Genomic DNA, 21,348 nt, shown 5'->3' with positions numbered 1-21,348 from the left:
CGTCACGCGCGCGCGGCTTTTTGCTGCATCGCCGTCCCGCCTGCGCGTTAAACACAGCTGCCGGGGCGCGCGCTGCGTCCAACTACACTGCAGCTGTTGCCCGCTGGAGCGAGCGAGGTTTGACACTCTGCAGGGGGGTAAGCGAGTTTGCGCGCGTGTACGCGTGCGGTGCGTGCATTTATCAGTGAATGTATGTGTGTGTGTGTGTGTGTGTGTGTGTGTGTGTATGCGCGTGTGCGCGCGTGCAATCACTGGACCGAGCACGAGCAGAAACAGGGAGAGGCAGGATAGCGTAAAGCCGCACGAGCAGGTGGCCGTTTAACTTTCGTTTGCGGAGCGCGCACGAGCCAGAGCTGCGCGTGAACCTGAGTGTGGGAATGAAGCGGAGAACCCGCGAGCCAGCCGGTAACAGAGAGTACGGGGGGGATCTATAGTATGAGGAAGAGGAGCATGATGATTATGAGGAGGAGGAAGGTGGTGCCAGGGAGCACGCGCTGCGCAGCCTGAAGGACGGAGAGCGCGCTAACGGCACGAGCTCTCCGGTGATGATGAAGAGCAAGCTCGCGTGCGTCATCACGACTTTAATGACCGAGCGTGCCTTTTCTACGTGCACTGATTCATCGTATTAGAAAAGAGGATAACGAGCTCACCTTGCGTAACACACTCTCACACACACTACGCTCCCTCTCGAACACACTCTAACACACACACACACACACACACGACATACGCACGCTTGTCCGTCTTAAAACATATAGTACTCCTGTTTCTAAACACCACTGCCAATGTATACTCATTGCTCCCAAACACCACAGGTTTCTACTGCAGGTCTGGTAGAGATGCCTAGAATCAAGTGTGCCGAGAACCTTAGAGTAGGTCTAGGAGATTTTATGGTCTGCCCCATCAGTTCATTGTCATGTCCATTACCTTGGGAGGAACCAAGACTCGCAAGTGGGTCCTAACCATTTGTAAATTATTAATTTAAAAGTATTTTCTTCTGCTTATGTGTGTTATTCCATATATACAGTTGGAGTAGTGTGGCTAATGACTAATGTCAGGTCTCACTAATGGCTAATGTCATGTCTGACTATAACAGCCTAACCAAAAGGAGAGAGCCAGAAGGTAACATAGACACGAAAGCGGCCTGAAACACTGGTTTGGTTTAGGCTTGTCTGTTTAATCATTAGCTTCTTTTGCACTATGGGGTCAAACAGTTCTCAGACACTAAACCAGGCTCAGATGGGGTTTTCTCTGTAGAATTATATATATACATGTATATACATACCTACGGCTACAGAACTGGTCAGTGGGAGGGCTGAGCCCTGTTGTTGACTTTGCCAATGTGGCGTTAGCAACACTGGATGAGCCCTGTCTGTGAATATATATATATATATATATATATATATATATATATATATATATATATATATATATATATATATATATATATATATATATATCATTAGCTCAGTTCAGACTCAGGAGACATCTCTTTGGTTCTTCTCTGTTTTTATATATATATATTTTTTTTTTAGTGGTTCTTCCTCAATGTGTTAGGATTGGTTTTCCTGCCATGGTTCAGTACAGTTCTCCACAGGCCTACAAGTAGTCCAGCATCTTCTGTCTTTGGCTGAATCCACAGAATCCACTGAATAAATCTCTCAGAGCTGGTTACTCTGGACAAATTCCTTCAGGATCGTTATTTATTATTGATCTATTGATCTCCATTTTTGGTTAAATGGCTATCACGTTTTGCTGATGTGTATAGATACATCTGTGTTTAGATATAGAGTATTTGTGATGTGTTGTAGCCGAGTTTGAGACCACTGAAGCGACTGTACCTCTTTTGGTGAAGCACTTGAATCTATCTTGAGTTCATCTTTTATACATGGCCCTCTGAACAGAGCGCTTTTCTACTAGTGGTCGCCCGTTGGCACAGCAACCCTCTCACACACCACCCGGCGCTGGGCAGGACCAGGCCGCGGCGGGGTTCCCACATCGAGTGTGGGTCCTGTGTTCCGGACTTTTCAGCGTGGATCGGCGGGAAGGCATCCCCTTTTGCCTGAATGGACCCAGCAGGCAGCCGTTGTGTCTCCATGGAGACGGAACACAGTGTGTGGGGGCCCACAAAGCCAACATTGTTTTGCTTTCCCCACCGCCGTCATTTATTCATCCCTACAAGCTCTGCTCGGGATGTGTGTGTACTTTTTTAGGCGAGGGGGGGCATACAGGACCAGCAGGGCTATGGAGCTGTACCGGGAATGGTTTCTGCTGCATTACTGAGTTAAGATAAGTGGGCAGTATGATAGAAAGTGGTGGAAAAGTTTGATCTGTGTGTGTTTCGGAATTTGAAGCCAGACACACTGTTTGACAGCGCTCGGCTGTCAGGATTACATTAGAAATATACAGGATAACCAGAAGCTGAAGAGTGGGAGACAAGAAAATGGAGCAGTGCAAGTCTTAAATTCAAAGCCATGGCCATAGGCCTTCCATCTGAGTGAAGTCAGAGAGTCATTCGTTAAAATAGAAGTCTGTTATTTCTGAGAGTCAGATAACAGCTCTCTCTATAGGGGGAATATAGGGGTGAGGGAAAAAAAACAGTTAAATGATGGTGGGAGCTATAAAGGTCCTAAAATGCTTAGACAACTTTAATTTAATGATTTTAATGATGATGACTTTTTGATGATGAGGTTAATCACTAAATCACATACACACACATAATGTATAATTTCCCTAGGACAATTGAGAGTTAAAATGAACTGTTGCATTTTGGAATCAACTCCATTTGAAATGCTGTGGAACTGTGAGCAACTAGCTGAGAGATTCTTGAATTCCTATACTGAGCTGCGTTGTGGAACCACAATTGAAAAAGGCTGCTAATCTACAATGAAAAAAAATTCTATCCCTTTGGACATGATGTCTTTTTAGCGTTCTGACAGTTGCTGCTGTGCTTTTATTAATGGTTAAATGTAGGTTTACATGTTTTCTATTTTGTGTGACTAGCTGTGTTAGCTCTGCTGTGTTCTGATTCTCACCGTGTGTTGTACTCTTGAGAGGGGTATCCTGACTCTGCTTCCTAAAGGAGGTGCATTAGTTTCACACATTCCTCAAATATGAATGTTTGACTGGATGAAATAAAAACTGTCAGACTAGTGAATAGAGAGTGGAGTCCAATGCTGGTTTAAATGGGATTCTGCAGTCAGTTATACAGCTTTGCATTTTCATCTGGCTGTTAAACAAGGAGCTGTAATTTTTAATGTGTGAATATGATCCGAATAGATCTCAGTATCTGCTATTTATTTTTTTTGATCGGTAATTACATATTTTGGCTGAAAATCAGCTAATACAGGTACATAACTGATTGTATATAAGTAGAAAATATTTTTTGCTTGATTTTTGATTATTAGATATATTCCTATGCTGTAATTTTGCTGTGAATACCCTGTCCCCCATATTGGTCAACCAGTGTTGGGCTGTTGAGCTGTGGAATTGAGTTCTGCAGCGTGATAGCGTTCCATCCAATTTGAGATAAGCTGGAGTGGAGTTTGTGATCTAGTATGAATCAAGTGAATCACTACCTGACCTCACCAATTCTCATGTGGCTAATTGAAGTCAAATTCTTACAGCAATGTTCCAACATCAAGTGCCTTTCCAGAACTTTTAGACATGAAGCTCAGCAGTTAGCTTCTCTTAGAAGTCACTTCATCTTAGACCTTAACAACTTTCCCAAACCAATTGATTGTGACTGTTGATGTTTTACTGTGACAGTATTTTCCTTTTAATGTCCCAGTGAATCTGCCTATATCTCAGCTGTAGATGGAAACTCTACACCATCCCTGTTGGAAAGACCTGCGCTTTCCCTTTTCAGTTGTTTGGAGACGCTTGTTTACAGTCTGTCATAAATGGAAGTTTTGTAGGTTTTGTCTGTCTTAGCTATGAGATCCCTGGTGAGCTTGTTGTAGAAAATTCCAGTGGGGAATCCTGATGTAGAGGGAAATGTCCGTTCTTGGAAATCCGTCCCATTCAGAGAGGAGGCATTGACTGCCGCTCCACATCCTCCATATCGATCTGTCCGTTCTGGGTGACATTATCTGCTGCTCCTAATTAGAGCTTAGGAATGCCCTCATCCAGCCAACGGCAGCCCACAAAGGATAAAATACTCATTTAGGATTCTTAGCCTGTGTTGAAGTCTGACTGCTGTAATTAGAGCCTGCTGTACCTGACTGTAGTTGGCCTGTTAGATGTTTCTCCTTCATAATTTAGTTGTAAAATGTCACTGTCATCTTCAGTTAAAGCTACTAATGCTGTAGTCATGCAGGGAGTCAGTGGGTGTGTATTTTCTCACACAGTGGAACTCAAAACAGCGCTTGTATCCTGAGTTTTAATAAAGGCTGTTAGAGATAAAGGTTGGAAATCTGGAGCTCTGCCATTTGCCACCTCTTCACACTGGCAAAGCGAACGGTCCAGTTTAACTAGCATGGAGTTGGAGTTGGAGTTGTGATTATATATTATATATATATATATATATATATATATATATATATATATATATATATATATATATATATATATATATATATAGTGAAGCTGTGACTGGTTGCTTGCAGAATGTCAAAGTGGGTAAAGGAAATATGTGTTCCAGTTTGTTTTTTAGAACAACAGTGGCCTGAAATGATCTAAAAATGTGCATTTATCAATCTAATTTGCATTACTGTTAGAAAAACTTCTTTTATGCAAAGGTTTTTAGTTGTCCACTCTGGCATGAGGTCCCTAGCTAGTGTGAATAGGATAGAATCAAGGAAAAAAACCCTAAACAAAAACATTTTCAGATATAGTTCTGGTAGTAATTGAGCTTAAAGTATCTAGCATTTCGGATCTATCAATACTTGCCTTGGACTCTTTGTATGTCGCTCTGGAAAAGAGGCTTTGCTATATGCAATAAATGTAATAAGGATGTTAAATACAAAAAACTGGATACAAAGATACATAATATCTGATTAGATCAGTGTTCCATTAGTGCTCTTGCATAAGATTGGTGGTCCACTGGGCTATTCAGATATGTAAAGGAAGTTTGTTCACATTTTGGCTCCAGGACACTTCTGAAAAAGTGATTCTTCAGAAGTGATTATCAACCCGGCGCATTGAGGTCTGTCTTGTAGACTTTAGTGCTTCACCCAGTCCACCCCTTTACTGCATTCAAAAGTGCCCTCAGTTTGATTATCAGGAGAAACCAGCAGGAAACTAGACCTCTAAAACAGGGGTGTTAAATCATCCACACTGAGCTGATTTGTCTGCAGGTACTTACGGTGCTGCCACTATGATCAGGAGATTGCTGTTTCGAATCCTGTTCATGTAGCTTGCCATCAGCAACTGGCATTGCTCTCTCTGGGTGGGTAGATGGCGTTCTCTCAGCAGCAGTTAAAAAAAAAAAGAGGTGGTGGCTGACTTTACATGTATCGGAGGAGGCGTGTGCTAGACTTTACCCTTCTCACGTTGGGCATCACTAGGGATAGGGGGAGTCCTAGTGAGTGGGTTGGGTAATTGGCCTTGTACGTTGGAGAGAAAATGGGAAATAATTAAAAAATAAATTTTAAAAGGTATTCTTTAATTCAGCCATCACATCTGTTTCCACTTTTCACGTTTTATGAGTTGGTAAGTCTTCGAAAAAATTTATCACATGTACTTCTGCCCTGGCTCTACCAGTGTGGTGAGATGTGACACCCCTGAGTTAAAAGGGTTAGTAGGGACTGGTGTGGATGTTTTTTATCCATCCAAAATGATGAAATAATGGTTGCACAAGCCAAGCCATATTTGAGGCTTAAAGGGCTCATAGCCCAGATTATGAGGTTAACAATATCCATTCCAATCAAAAGGATCTGGTCAATGTTACACACAGTGGACATGCAACTGAGAATGAAATCTCATGAGAAGTCATACAGCAATGAAAAGAACAGGGCAAAAGACAGATGTGGCTCAACCTAGCAAGAATGTAGATGAATTATGGTGATATATGAGGCAACTCTGGATCAATTTCAAGAGCCTGAGAGATCTACCACCATGGAGGGTGGCGGTCAAACACACCTGAATCTAGAGTATTTACATCTACCTAAAAAGTCTAATTACCTGGATCAATCTGACTATAAGATAACTAGTGATAAGCACTCCCGAAATAGATAGACACCTTAGTGACATCTTATCTGCGTCTTTGGTATGGGTTAAACAATCTATTGTATCATACCGTTACACTTGTTACAAAACACTTGTTACACACGTGAGTGGAATGCAGTTGTCTTAGTTTCCAGGTGTGTGTATATAAATAAAGTATATGCACATACTATACAGACACAAGTATTGGGACACTGTTCATTCATTGTTTCTTTCAAAATCAAGGGTATTTAAAATAGTTTATCCTGCTTTGGTTAAAATAACTTCCTCTACTGCTAGATGTTAGAACATTGCTGCGAGAATTTGGTTGCATTCCCTGACAAGAACATTAGTGAGGTCAGAATGTGGTATAGTCACCACCCACCTCATCCCTAACTTCATAACTCACCCCCAAATTGTAATAGTATTGTATGGAGCACCATCATTACAGAGAACACAGTTCTCACACTGCTCCACAGCTCCATGCTTGGGCCGTCTTCTAGCTTATGCCTGGCATTAGGCATGGTGCCAATAGGTTCATGTCATATATGATGCCATGTCCTCATATTGTTTGAAAACTAATATGAAAGTGTGTTTTGAAACAGGGCAGTGGCCTACTGTAGGTCCCCTGCAGTGCTGCGTTCTGCTAATCTGCCCTATAATCTCCTTAAAACACCCACAATCTGTCTGCACTGCGCTGTGGATGTGAGTCTAGAGCATACCATCAGTCCAGACACCACACACACACACACACACACACACACAGAAGGAAACAAGCTTAGCTTTGGGGAGCTCAGCTCACCATTTACTTTCTGGTTTGTGATTTGTTCTTTAGCCCTCTTCAATCAGCCGGTGTGTGTCCTCAGGTCTTCCAGTATTGATAGTCAGTCACACACTGCCTGGAGAAGAAAGACGGAGACAGAGATTTGGGTGTGTGTGCACGACTGCTGACACTTTGCATAATAGCAGCATACTGATTTTAAGGAGCTGTGGCTTGAGGGACTCTATCTCCATCTCTTCATCTCTCTCTCTCTTTCTTGTGCTTTCTCTCTTGCTTTCGTCTCACTGCCTGTCTCTTTTTCTCTTTTCTGTCCACCTTTTGTCTTTTTTTTCAGTATTTCTCTCTCTTGTTTTATTTTTTCTCTGCATCTGCCTCCATCCATCTTTTCATCTTTTTTTTTTCTTCATGTCCTTTGTCCTCATCTCTCTCTTCGTCTTTGCCTCTCACTCTCTTAATTTATATCTCTCTCATTCTCTCTCCCCATTTCTTTGTCTCCCCCTTTCCCTTTCATTTATGGTCTCTTAACCTGCCAGTGGGTCCAGCCTCCACCTTTTGAAGTGAAGATTACCTCCTTGAGCCAGAGACAAAACACTACTCTCTTTGTTTTTTTTTTTTCTTCTTTCAATTTGAATCAGAAATATAGAAATCCCCCCCCCCCTCCTCTTCTCCACCACATCTGTTACTGCGGTGTGGAGGAATGCTCCGCTTCACTGACTTCGAACCCACCCTCCCCCTCGTGCACCTTAGAAACAAATGAAGAAAAAGGAAGACAAAAAGTCAGTGCTAGATAATGCGGTCCCTGGAGAGATTTAATGCACGCATGACGTGGAAAATGACAATGATTGTGAACTTAAAAAAAATGCAGCATCTGCTACAAACACAACTCATTTAAGTATACTTGCATTAGATTCACATTTGCCTCATACCATCATTTTTGATATTTTGATATTGGACTGTTTACATATTTGAATAAATGTCTTGATGTCCTAAAGAGAAAATAACCTTGTGCTGTATGGTACTGTTCATATTACTACATTAAACCTACATAAACTGTTCATGACGCCTGACTTAAGCCTACAATAATGTTTGCCAACAAAAACAAAAAGTCTGCTTCTGTCAGTTATGCATCCGCTACTGCATTAGATATCTGGTACACTTGCTTTATCATCTACAGACTGACCAGGGTTTGTATTCTGATTTAAGTTACTATAATACATTTATTTGAACTTGAAACGGAGGGTCAGTCTGTAGATGATAAAGCAAGTGTACCAGATATTTAGCACAGTAGTGAATGCAGTTGATGTTTTAGAGGCTTTAAAGGAATGTGATCATTCCAAATCATTTGAGGTGAGTCGGTAAAGTATAAATCATGTTGCAATTTAGTCATTACTTCTTTTGAAGTATTTTGATTAATATCTGTGTCGGAGTCTTAAGTTGGATAAGGGCATATAAGTAAGTTAAATGCAAGATTTAGTTGTAAGTGAGCTAAGGACGAGTCTGAATCCAAATGTGAGGGAGTTAAGTCTGTAAGTTAGGTTATAGGTGGGTAAAAGATGAGTCTGATTAAAAATCTTTAATGGCAAATTGAAACGATGTAAAAGAGTTAAGGGTGAATCTGAGTTACGATGTGAGTAAATTAAGTGAGTGTAAGTCATGTTCAGTTAAGGTGAGTTTAAAGTGGCTATCTGAATCCAGTTGTGAATGAGAGTGGGGAAAAAGTTGTGTCAAGTTGTGGGTGGATAAAGGGCAAGTTTGAATCAAGTTGGGAATCAGCTAAGGGTGAATTTGATTATTTGATTTGTTAGTTACTTAAGGACGAGTTTATCGGACATTTGTAAGTATGGTTGGGGCAAGTCATGAGTTAGGAACGCATATTACATATACCATTCCTCATAGTGACTTAGTCCATTCTTTTGATACAACACATTCCTAAAGCCTAATTGTCCACCTCACAGTGGAAACGTGTGTAAAAACAAAACAAAACAATCACTTATTAATTTTCTCAATTTGTATATGAAACACCACATGGGCTAATCAGCTACTGCTGTACCAAAACAAAGAACAAAGCTGAGTTTGTGTTCATTGATGCTGCATAATGTTCAAAACGCTCTTCAAGATAATACAGTTTGTTTTCATTTTTAAAGAACTGTGTATGCCTTTTTTGACTATCCGGTTAAGTAAAGAAACTGACATGTTGAAGACTCAAAATACCACACCCATTCTTAACACATACAGACACACACCCACAGGAACCCACTCGCCCAGGGCAGACTGTTTATTGTGGAAGTGTCTAGTAGTCTTTGATGTAGGCCTAAATGCTGTGCTTCATTACTCTAACGCTTTATTCTACCTTTCTTCTGACATTTGGAGATGTGTCTTGGAAAACCTCCAGAGATGGAGAGAGAAAAGCATAATACATTCTAATTTGAAGACTGCCTGCTTAATATGCAATAGCCAATTCCAAGGGAAGTTGCACTTTGCCCGTTTCTAGTGTGGCATCGTATTGTGTGATATGAAGTGCATGGCTTTTGTATGTGAGGGCACCGAGGGGCACAGGTTTTTTTTTTTTTTTAAATAAAGGTTGCCCTGCTTCTATTGGTGTTAAAATAAAAACACACGTACACTCTCTCCACACCTTTTGTTGGCACCTTTTGTTGCTTGAGAATTAGCAGGAACTTCTGAGGCTGAGGCTTGTCGAAGAAACAAAATGGCTCCCCGAGGAGGCCAGCTCAGGGGGAGCGGTTCTTTTCCTGACTTTGTAAACTGTCTTTAATTGGTTTTGCCCTTACGTTCCCCCTTTTTCCCCACTTCGCCTTTATTGTGTTTTGTCCTTATTCAGAGAAAGAACGCAGGGAAGAGGGAGAGAGAGAGAGAGAGACAGTGATCCAGGCTGACACTCCACCCTCCCCTGCCGTGGTGCCCTGTTGGGTTGTGTAAAGATCCGACTGGCCGCGAGCTGCTTAGTATGCGTGGGCCTCTCTCTGCTCCCATTAAGCGGCTGAAATGAAAAGGCTGCATTTCTCAATAGCGGAGTGAGTGGGATGCAGCGTGGAGGTGGGAGGCAGCAGCGACAGCGAATGGCTTTTACAGAGCACAGTAAAGAGGTTAGCCTGGATACCGGCTGCTGGGGCTGCGCCGCTGCTGTACTGCAGTATAGGCAGGAAAACAGACATCCAGCTATCATAGCACAGAGACAAAATGATGGAGGAATGGATGGATGAATGGTACGGATAGACTGCGTACCATTGTACCATTGTCTTCAACTCTCTGATGAACTCTATGTAAGCCATTTCTAAATGAATGTTGGTATATTTGTTCTCAAAATCACACAGTATGAATAGCACTGTAAAGATAATGTCATTTACATATAGCTACTCTAACACACACCACCAGCTTATTGCCATTTTGGAGATGATCGCTGTGATTTGCTGTGCCTTCATGGTACACCGGCTCTAAATCACATGTTTCGCTTCTGATCATCTGATAATGTGAAATGCCTCCACATCACTGATTTCTTTGATATATTTCTCCGCTGTTTTTCAGTACAGATGATTTCTGTCTGACAGTAATTATGCCTTAACCAACCAGGTGTTATGCATTAAAAAAAAAAATACTGTAAATCAAAATGTCTTAGAATCTCACAGCATTTGGGCTTCCTGTAACCAGTGCTGGTTCTTTCTAAACATATACATTACATATACATATATCTAAACAAGTAAGTCCCATTACCTGTCCGGGGAGACTTGCCAACCCCCCATTAGCTAGCGGTTTGTCCCACAGAGCCTCTTTTAAAATGATAAACGCGCAGGCTACAGTCAGAAATACTCACCAGAAATACTGAACGGCGAAAGAGCTAGCGCTGCGGTTAGCGGCTAATGCTAATGCTGCTCCAGGAGCAATAGCTGAGGTTAGCAGCAGGCTACAGTTCGATATACTCATCTCTAAACGGCAAAAGAGATAGCGCTAAGCACAGTTAGTGGCTAATGTTAATACTGCTGGAGAACTAAACTGAAACTCCTATATATCTCTGTACTTCAGCAGAGTGGCTTTACTGCTCCTTACAACCTGACTGGTAGAATTTATACATACAATGGATAATAAGGTGCACTGAAGACTTTTGGGGAAAACGGATTAAAAAGGGTTTTAAGTGTGAAAAATAGAGTGTAGCAGTTGAATTTTTGATGGCTAGTTCGATGCATGGAAATAGGTATTGAAAGGTAGATAGAAAGAAAGAAAGAAAACAATCTTGTGACTTTTTCACATACAATATAATGTTCGCTACACTGTAGGCTTCTTGTCAGTGTAAATTTGTTACTTGCAGCTCATGGTGTGGATGTGGGGTCAGCTGGCTGTGCGCTAGGTCAGATGCTTCCCAGAAAGAGGGAAAGCGAAAGCCTGGACATGAACACCCACACTGGTGTAAATCCCTTTTTTTTTATCGGTTTAATGGTTCAGGTAAAATAGTCACCTGGCCGTTCTCCAAATAAAACAGTAGAGCAGTGAAATGTAATGGGGAGGAGAGGAAGACCACTGCAGCATTATTTACACCTGAGGCGGGCTGTGCTCTGGTATGTGCTGAATTGGTAATGAGCAGTAATTAAACTGTACACGACCTTCATTCCATCTGTGGAGTTGGAGGTATTGAGAGTGTACATTAGAGGGTGTGTTTATTTGAACACTGCCAATTGGTCTCTAATGGGGCTGTTCAGCTTCTTTTAGTCAGGGTGCCATAAGTATAGGAAGATATCATGGTGCACTTGGCCAGGCAGTAGCAGAGGAACATCTGGAATCTGTGTCTCTCTGGGGCTCAGCTGCCATGCTGGTCTGTTGGATGAAATAAGTCACTCTGCTGCCAGATGCAGATGTGCCTACTACTAGCACCCCGCCTAACACCTACTACAACCCTGCTACACTCTCTCTCTCTCTCTCTCTCTCTCTCCCTCTCTCCCTCCCTCCCCTATAAAAGTGTGTTCACACATGCATGTACTTACTGCAGTTTTTCTGACCGCTTAAATGCCAAATGCCCTTTAAAGAAACAGATCAGCAAATGTGTTTTCACAATATTCCCACTCTATTAAAGCTTACTAAACAACTCAGCATGGTTTAAGGCAAGTGTGAAGTGATTTGGGTATTCAGTTTGCATGATGCTAATTGGCCAACATAATCTTTTTTTTCTGTTACATTACACAGCTCTAGGTCTATGTTAGCTCAAGGACAGTGTTCTAGGAATATACAACGATACAAGAATCATATCAGTATCAGCAATGGACAGATATATAGATTTTATAAACTTAGAAACTTAAGTAATAATACAATATTTCATGGTATATTTGCAATGACTATATGCTTGGTGATGTAACAAAATAAAAATGTTTGTATTTGTTTTTATACATTCAGTAGAAACAAAATATCAACCAACATTTCCCTAATTCCTAAATAGCAAATATTACACCAAATAATAATAGTGCAACAACATAATAAAAAAAAACTAGCAACAAAAATCTACCACAGTACTAATACAGCATGTTTAGTGCATGCGGATAAGCTGCAGACAATTAAAATAAATACAGTTAAGAGTAATAAAGAGTACAAAATAGGAAAACAAATGCAAAATAGTCTTGTAGTCTTTTAACGGTTGCTGTGGTGCAGTAGTGGTTGCTGTGGTGCAGTAGTGGTTGGTGTGGTGCAGTGGATAACACCACTACCAGCCAGTGAGCTACCACATCATGAGGAAGAATGGGGTTCAATTCCCGCTCTGAGTGACTGAATGCTGTGCTGTACCAATAAGAGTTCTTGGGGAAGACTCCTAACACTCTGTGGGCCTGTAACAATAATAACCTTGAAAGTTGCTCTGAATAAGAGCATCAACTTAACATTTCTAATACTGACATATCACAGTATCATTTTTTTTTTTGCCCTGGAAGAGCACATTGCTTAACTAATGCTGGACTATTGCATTTGCAGCCTTACAGAAATCATGAATGCCTACATTTCCCTGTAATTCATATCCACATGCAGTAGTTGTAGCGCCCATCTCTACATTCTGTTAATATATAATAGGTGTGTATATAGTCATGGAATCAGCAGACAGTTTCCCCAGTTCTTCTTCTAATTTTTGTCTGACAGCCAAAATACATTTGGTTTGGAGGCTTTATGTATGTCTAATGTAGCTTGTAACTTGCGGCTGCCAATTAGCACTGTGCAAACTGCGTGACTAAATCACGCCAAGCTAGCCTCAAACTACACTTTTTTTTATAATCTCTAATTTTAAATTTAAAGCTTACTTGTGTTGTATTGTACATTATTTTGTATACTATCTGTGCAAACGTTTGTGGACATCCCTTTCCAATGAATGCATTCATTTGCAATTATTGCTGACAGATGCTGACACAGTGTGTAAAGGCACATCTAGTCTCTGTAATTAAATATTGCCCATAGAAAATGAAATGTTGGCACCATGCCTAATGTTGGGTCAGGCTAGAGGAAAATAAAGCCCTCCAGAAGGCAGTTATCTTCTTTCAGAATGATGGTGATCCATCTCATACTTGATGAGCTGGGGAGTAACCAGTTGAGGGAATGTGTGGGGCTGGTAATCATCCAATAAGTTGACATCACTAATGCTTTTGTTGCTGAATGCAATCAAATCCTCACAGCGATGTTCCATAATCTAGTAGAAGGCTGTTTCTGGACAGTATAGATGGCTATTTCTACAGAAGCAGTATACAATATTCATAGATGTTCTGCCTTTGAGCGCAACAGTTAAAATGCTTCCATATCTGATTAAATAGATTGTTTAGTAGATGCAGCTTAATAGTATCTTTTACAAAATGCTATTTTTTTTATTACTATATATATTTGATTGGATGTAGCATGTGGGCTAGTTTATTCCCTTTCTCTGCTGCAGGCTGCTAGTGTAAGATGTTGGAAATGGTGTGAGTCTTAGTCTCAGTATTGGTTTTGTTTGTGATTTGCTTGTATGAGCTGTAATTCTAGCAGTGGATGAATGGACCAGGCTAAGGATATGAGGTTTGTCAGGGTCAGTCCGAGGGTTTCCGTGCCCGTCTGATTGCCAGCGAGTTCAGGGCCAATCCGAGGGCTGCTGGGTCTCCAGAGCTGTGGCGGTGTGATTTCTCACCCGTGTCAGCAGCCCTGCTCCTCGCAAAAGCCTTTAGCCCCTCCGCCGGTGGCTGCTAATGCCGCTTTTTGAATAGTTGCCTGGGAAATCTACTCCCTGGCCTTGGTTGGGGATGAAAGCACATCTCTCTGGAGCGATTGCTTTTCTGTTCTCTCTCTCCCTCTCTGCCTGCGTGTTCAGCTGGAAATGACTTTCTCGCTCACTTGCTCTCTCTCTCCCTCTCACTCCCTCTCTCTTCTTTGCTGGTTCTCTTTCTCTTCTTGGTTGAGGGAATCCCATCTATGAATCTGTTTTTTTTTTTTTTTTTCCTTGCTTATCGCCTCGCCCAGAGAACGAGACGGCTGTGTACACATCAGGATTGAAGAAGGGATGAAGAGAAAGGACGCGTGTGAGATATGAGAGTGGGCGCTCTTTTTTCGCTTTGATAACACCCTGTACCTCTCGCTCTCCGTCTCGCCAATACAGACCAGACTCGGACGCACAGCTACTCTACAAATCACATATCTTGGTGCGTGTGTGTGTGTGTGTGTGTGTGTGTGAGTGATTGTAGGGCATGCGAGAGAGAGAGAGAGAGAGAGAGAGAGAGAGAGAGAGAGAGAAAAGTCATGGCCATATTAAAATGCCACAGCAGCCAGAGCTTGTCTCTCTCTGAAAGTGCAGGATAAATGGCTCAGCATGCAGCAGAGAGAGAGAGAGAGAGAATATGTGATGGAAAGATAGAGATTGAGAGAGAGAGAGAGAGAGAGAGAAAGAGAGAGAGAGAGAGAGAGAGAGAGAGAGAGAGAGTGGATGTAGAGAATGTGGGATGGGGAAAGACAGATAAGGGTCTATTTCTTAAGACCTCAGTGACATGCATTGAAAACATTGCCAACTTGACACTTTAATTCAGCGTCTGTTTGCTCTGAAAGGTCTTTGTTTCGTCTGCTCTCGACAGTGGAAAGCTGGAATGCAGTAATGGTGCCTATGCAGAGTTCATTAAGCAGGCCAAGGTGTCATCCATCTACTGAGACACTGTTGTAATCAGTGATTTCACCTTCTTTACCGTGTACCACCGTTGTTCAATTAAGCCCACACGACTTCAGGAGGCTATTCTCTGTAGAAAAACATTGCCTCTTCAGCTCTGAACACTTTAGATCAGCTCAATGACAGCCACTTTGAGACCTCCCCCTGATTGTGATTGGTCCTGGCCATACTATTATATGTGTAACCTCCCTGTGGTTGTGATTGTTTCAAATAGAGATTTATTTTATTAAAACCAAGCTCCTGATTATACCTGCAATGTCGTTCAGCCTTGTTTACAGCTTTTTGATCAGATATATTGTTTACGCATAGCAACCAATTTTTAGTAAAAGTAAAAATAGTAAAAAAAGAAAAATCACCTAGTAACAGTGTAGCAGCCACCCACCAACCATTTAGCTACACCATAGCAAGTGCCTGGGATACCAGAGCAACCACCTATCAACAACACCTATCAATAAAACCACACAGCACCTCTTAGCAACACCATAGCAATCATTTGGGATACCATAACAACCACCTAGCAACACCGCTTTATGTCCCTGCTAGGCTATACACAACGTTTTATTCTTACACTGTTTTACAATTGAGTGGGCCAATAGAAATGCTTCACAAACACTGAAACTTACTTAGAGGTATAAAATTATTTAGTTTATACTTACTTAGTTTATAAGTTAATTTTTAAAGTTGTCATTTTGAAGAGACATTTGTTCATAAAGATATTTACTCAGTCATCTCGAGCTTAGTATTGTCCAAAATTTCGATTTGGACATTAACTGATTTTTCAGCTGTTTTTTCGAGCAGACTAAGGCGCTGCCACTATGATCGGGAGATCTCTGGTTCGAATCCCGGTCTTGTAGCTAGCCATCAGCTGCCGGAGCTCTGAGAGAGCACAATTGGCCTTGCTCTCTCTGGGTGGGTGGATGACACTTTCTCCCCTCATCTCTCCAAAGGGGGATGTCAGTCAACACAGAGCGTCTGTAAGCTGCTGTATCAGAACTGAGTCGCTGCGCTTTCCTCCGAGTGCGCTGTGATGCTACTTGCTAATGCTGCATCAGTGCTAGTGCTAGTGCTAGTCTTCACCCTCCTGGTGTTGGGGCATCATTAGTGATAAGAGTGATAGGAGTCCTAATAAGTTGGTTGGGTATATGGCCTTGTAAATTGAAGAGAAAATGGAATTTAAAAAAAAGGATGTTTTCTTTGAGAGTAAACTTTGTGGTTTACTTTCTTTTCTTTGACCTTTTCCCTCTCATTTTATCCATTGAATTGGAAGTTCCTCAGGTCATTTGCTCCATTGTGAAATGCGCGGTTTAACGGCCCACTGAGCCGCTCTAAAGCCAGCAGTCCTCCACCTTTAGGTGGACACATGTCCAGCTGGTTGTTTTGTGTGCTTGTGTTTGTGTCTTCACCTCACAGAGACCTCCCGCACTCGTGGAACTACAGCAGCAGACCCTCCTCCTCTATTATATGTGTGTAGCGCGGGTTAAAGATGGAGCATCTTCAATTAACCCTGGCTGTTAATGGCATTAGCCTGTGGCAGATAAAGACAGTGCAGGATGAGACGGCCCCTCTTCGTATCGATGGGTAGTGATTAGAGGAAAGGGGGTCTTAATAACCCCCTTTTCTTAAATGAGATACCCTCACACAGCACAGATCCAGATTAACATGAACATGACCCCACACCCACTCGTACAGTCCGTCTGTGCTGCTGACATGCTCACACACTGGCACTCGATGGAGAGATAGACTGTCTGCTGATTTAGCCCTTCAACCCACCGAGCCCCCTCCCTCCTGCAGGGCTAATCGAGGAAGCAGAATTGGGGGCTTCTTTAGGCGGCTGATAGTGAATGGGCACAAAGTGGGATTAATGGAATAGGGCAAATCTAAAGACCATCAGGATTAAATTGGAGTAAAATGATTGAGTGGGGGGTGGGTTTGAGGGGGGTGGGTTTGAGGGGGGTGGGGGTGGGTGTGTGTGTGTGTGTGTGTGTGGGTGTGTATTCGGGGGTGGAGTGGGCCCCCTTCCCTCTCACACGTAATGAGAATTCCCTGACATCAGGCAGAGGAGTGATGGCTTGTGCAGAGATGAATGTGTGTGTGTGTGTGTGTGTGTGTAGATGAGAAATAGAGTGGAAGGGATAGGGTGGGGGGGAAGGGGTTGAGGTGAAATCGTGTTAGTAAGGTGGACCGTGGAGATAACCCATTTGTAGCGTGTTTGTGCCTGAATGTGTGTGTGTTGGTAAATGTGTCTGTGTTTGCGTAAATTGAGCTGTAATTATCTTTCATGTCTGTGTGTATGAATGTGTGAGTGATTTGCCCTGGCACACGTGTCTGGTTCAGATGGGGGCAGTTTGGGGCAAATCTTGGCCCAGTCAAGCAATCAACTGTATGCTCACATATGCTTGAAATGGCATGCATATTAAACCATCTGGTCAACTCATCGGGACTCATTGTTTCTAGGGCAGTAACATGTATATATGTCTTAGTATTGCATATATTTAAAAAAATATGAAGTAACTCACACCCTTTTATATACATTTTAACTTTCATTTTTTTGTTTTCTTTTTTGTTCATCCATTTGGTACACAACCATTTTCAACACTTCTTTATTTTCTTTAGAATTTAACAAGCTGCTCTTGTATGTTTAAGTTGTACTATTGCAAGTTTAGCGCTATAAAATGATAAGCTCTCTTCTTATTGGTCATCCTGTACTGTGCCTCATTAATAACAACACTTACCTTTGTTAATAATGGAAGTACACACACCAGCATTGGCACTGTGTGGCACTGTAAAGTCCTTTTGCATGCCACAGCAAAGCCTACAGTGTTTTTGTTTTGTTTTTTGTTTTTTTATGCAAGAAATTAAAATATACAACAAAAATCAATTATGTATGACTTTTCACTTAAATTTTTAATTGAAAACTGAATTAGTTTAGTTAATTAAATCTTTAAAATAATCTGCACTTGTTGAAAACATTCTCTAGCATCAGTTTTGCCGCTCTCACTTTTGTGCTTCACTGCATCTTGTGTGTGATGTCCTTTAGAGCTGAAAAACTTGGACTGTAGGGTGGAGTGGGGCAAAACTGTGGGAGTCTGAGTGGGGGGAGACAGGTAAATAAACTGGTAATTGTGCGATTAAATAATTTACCTTAAATAAATGTATAGGGATATAGGGATTTATGGAATGTAAACAGTAGTAATTCAAATTTAAATTACTCCTTTATTTACTTTGAATGAGAAAAACTTAGTTATAATGCTTGTTAATGATTTTCTGAAGCGGTGGGCATTTTTGCTTGATAGAAACAGGACAGTTAATACCTACAAACTGCATTACTTTGGGACAAGGTGTATTTTCAATTAACTAAAAACATAAAGAAATATGAAAATCATTGTCTGTTAATGTGATATTAAAATATGTATATTTATTTCCATGTGGACCTTACTGCTCTAGATTTTAATCTTGAATAATCCAAGAAACTTGCCCCTACTTTTTTAAATGTTTTTTTTAGTTTTTTTTTTTTCTGTGGAATTTAAACAGTCATACATTGGCTGTAGTACTGATGATTATATAATTATTTTTATAAACCTAAAAAAAAAAAAATATATATATATATATATATATATCCTTCTGTTTGTATTGCATACCCTCTGAGTCACACTTTAAACTACTGATTTGAGAGAATGAAAGAGAGAGAGAAAGAGAGAGTGAGAGAGAGAGAAAGAGAGAGAGAAATGAAGTGAAAAATGGCGTGATAAGTCATCGACGGCCACATTAGATTCAGTTGAATTACAAGTTAAGCCCAGCATGAATGAGCCATTGAATTCTCTGCCCCCATTGGCCTCCTACCTTTATTAAAGCTTTGAGGAATAGGATTGAATAGTAACGGATACAGTTCAGTCTTCCATCTGGAAAAAAAGTCTGGCTCCATTGCTTCAAAATGGCGCTGAGTTAAGTGTTTATTGGTAAAGTCACTGCCCTCCCAGTGTTCAGAGCTCGCTGCTGTGTGATGCATCAAGGCAACGGAATTCAATATGTTATTCAGTATTGAATTCGGGAGTGCTTGGATTCGTGCCACACTGGGGTAGTTAAACTTCAGTGGTTTGTCATGGCCGTTTGTATTGCTGTAGGTTACTTTTGGCTTTATGCTGAGGGGATGCCGTGCTCCCGGTGTGATTTTTTTTTAAAGGCAATATGGAGACCCTGGTGCTCTAGACAGAATATTGAGCATGAAGGGACGCCACTGCTGCATTTATCCTCAGCTGTAGAGGTGATCAGACTCTAATAACACTAAAACTGCTGTACTGACATCAGATAACGCAGAGGATCATACACTCTGACAGCACAGTGGGAGCTTATGAAACCAGAACTTCTCTCAGTATCTACAAGTTGGGAAGCTGCAATATTTTATATTATATTTAAAAAGCAGAGACTAAATTTTCTTACATATTAGTGTGGATGGACCTATCTACATATATTTAGCATAGAAGTTGAATTGGAGTATTTTGTAGATGTTTAAAACTCAGAGGTTTAACACTTTTCACAGCTTTACCCTTGTAAAAGAAAAATGTATTAAGTATACTTTTTAAAAGTATATTTTTAACATAGAAAAGTACATACTTTTACAAATTAAAATATGTACTTAAATACATACTCAAGTATATTTCAATTGTAATCAAGCTATATTTAAACACAACATAAAAGCATTCAATTATGCTTTTGAGTGCTTTTTTCTTATAACTTCTGTGAACCTAAGTAGATTTAAGTATGTGTTTTTTTTAAACACCTTTTTTAATACACTTGAAGTATATTGTAATTGTACTACTTTTTGCATATTGATGCACATATTGTGTACCCCTTAAAGCTACTTGGAAAAAATACACTAAAGAGCCCTTTAAAATACATTTCATGAATATATTTTCATTAATTTTAAGTATTATATTAAATTAAAAAAAGGACTTTTAGTATTCTTTACCTAATTTTAACATACTTTTAATGGTCTTAAGTATACCTTCTTTTCACAAGAGTATGTAAATCATTGTGTAACTTAGTTTTTTGATGCCATACATCTTATGAACATGTTAAACTAACATATCTTTATTACTATAAGTGGGTTACAAGATTGATTAACTTCATGTTTTTGGCGGTGAAGAAGGTAGATTCTAAATCGAGTAGCTACTCCCATCCCATTTATGACTTGAATTAACCTGTGTGAAACAGTTGTATAATTTCCTGTAATAAAATTATATTTCTGTACTTAATCTCATCCAAATAGGGCTTTAGACTAGATGGTGGCTGACATAAGACATGCATGGCAACAGCATTCTTTAACTGTAGAAAGTGTGAAGTGCTCGAAGCAAAGAAAAAGCCGGAGCAGAGAATGCTAGAACTGATTGAGTGTCTATTTCAGTATGTTTCTCTGAGGGCATCATTGAGGTGGTCCGGCCGGACAGGAGCAGGAACAGTAAAGTGGGTTGTGTGAGAGGGAAACGAGGGCTGTGGTCACTGCTACACATCTCCACTAAATGAATAGACTCTCTCCAGGCCGGGAGGACAGGAGTGCAGAGCTCTCAGCCGGGCGCAGTGCTGAACTTACCCTCAGTATGAAATCATCTTCTTGAATTAAATTACTAGAGCTGTGTGTTAACTCTTCCAGTGAATAACAGACTGTTTACTGAGAGAAATGAAAAGATACAGACAGTATGTTCCTGTTTGATGAGTCTAAAGAGAACATAGTTTATTATCAGATATATATTAACTATAGGTGAAAAATAATTTTGATACATCAAAATACTGTAATATTATGTTTTGTAGTACTATATCATTTCTTAAAACACAGTATCAATTAGAGGCGGGGGCAAAATTTGGCAATTTTTTAGCGTATGCTTAAAAAAAAACCTATTGTAACTTATCGTTGACAACACTGACTTGACTTTACATTTTTGCTACTGATATATTTTGATTGCGATCAAATATATCACACTAAATATCGTGAAAAGGTTTTTAAATGATGTAATATAATATTTTTCACCATTTACATTTACATGTAAAGATTGATGTCAGGCAGTGGTTCATTTAGTGTTTTGTGTTTGAACAACCTCTTTTATTATGTCTCTCTTATTATTATGTCCCACTGTACTCATTATATCCCATTATATCTCAATATATATCTCATTATATCCTATTATATCTAATTATATCCCGTTATCTGTTCTGTTTAATTGGATGAATTGAAGGATATGTTGAATAAAAATCTAAATTTTTAATATAGGAC

At 40.5% G+C, this 21,348-nt stretch overlaps 2 protein-coding genes across 11 annotated transcripts in view; one reads left to right on the top strand and one right to left on the bottom strand.

Annotated features, from left to right (window-relative positions):
• LOC125785800 (uncharacterized) overlaps positions 1-574 on the bottom strand; it is a 92,859-nt gene extending 92,285 nt beyond the window's left edge. Inside the window, 2 exon segments of the mRNA XM_049470129.1 lie at positions 253-428; positions 528-574. Coding sequence (XP_049326086.1) covers positions 253-428; positions 528-574 — 223 coding nt within the window.
• Positions 1-21,348, top strand: part of dab1a (DAB adaptor protein 1a) — a 519,346-nt gene that overhangs the window by 309,473 nt on the left and 188,525 nt on the right. The window lies entirely within an intron of this gene.

This window comes from Astyanax mexicanus, chromosome 1 (assembly GCF_023375975.1).
Source record: "Astyanax mexicanus isolate ESR-SI-001 chromosome 1, AstMex3_surface, whole genome shotgun sequence".
Classification (NCBI taxonomy): domain Eukaryota; kingdom Metazoa; phylum Chordata; class Actinopteri; order Characiformes; family Acestrorhamphidae; genus Astyanax; species Astyanax mexicanus.
Note: the sequence above shows the minus strand (reverse complement) of the source record. Positions and strands in the feature narration are given on the sequence as shown.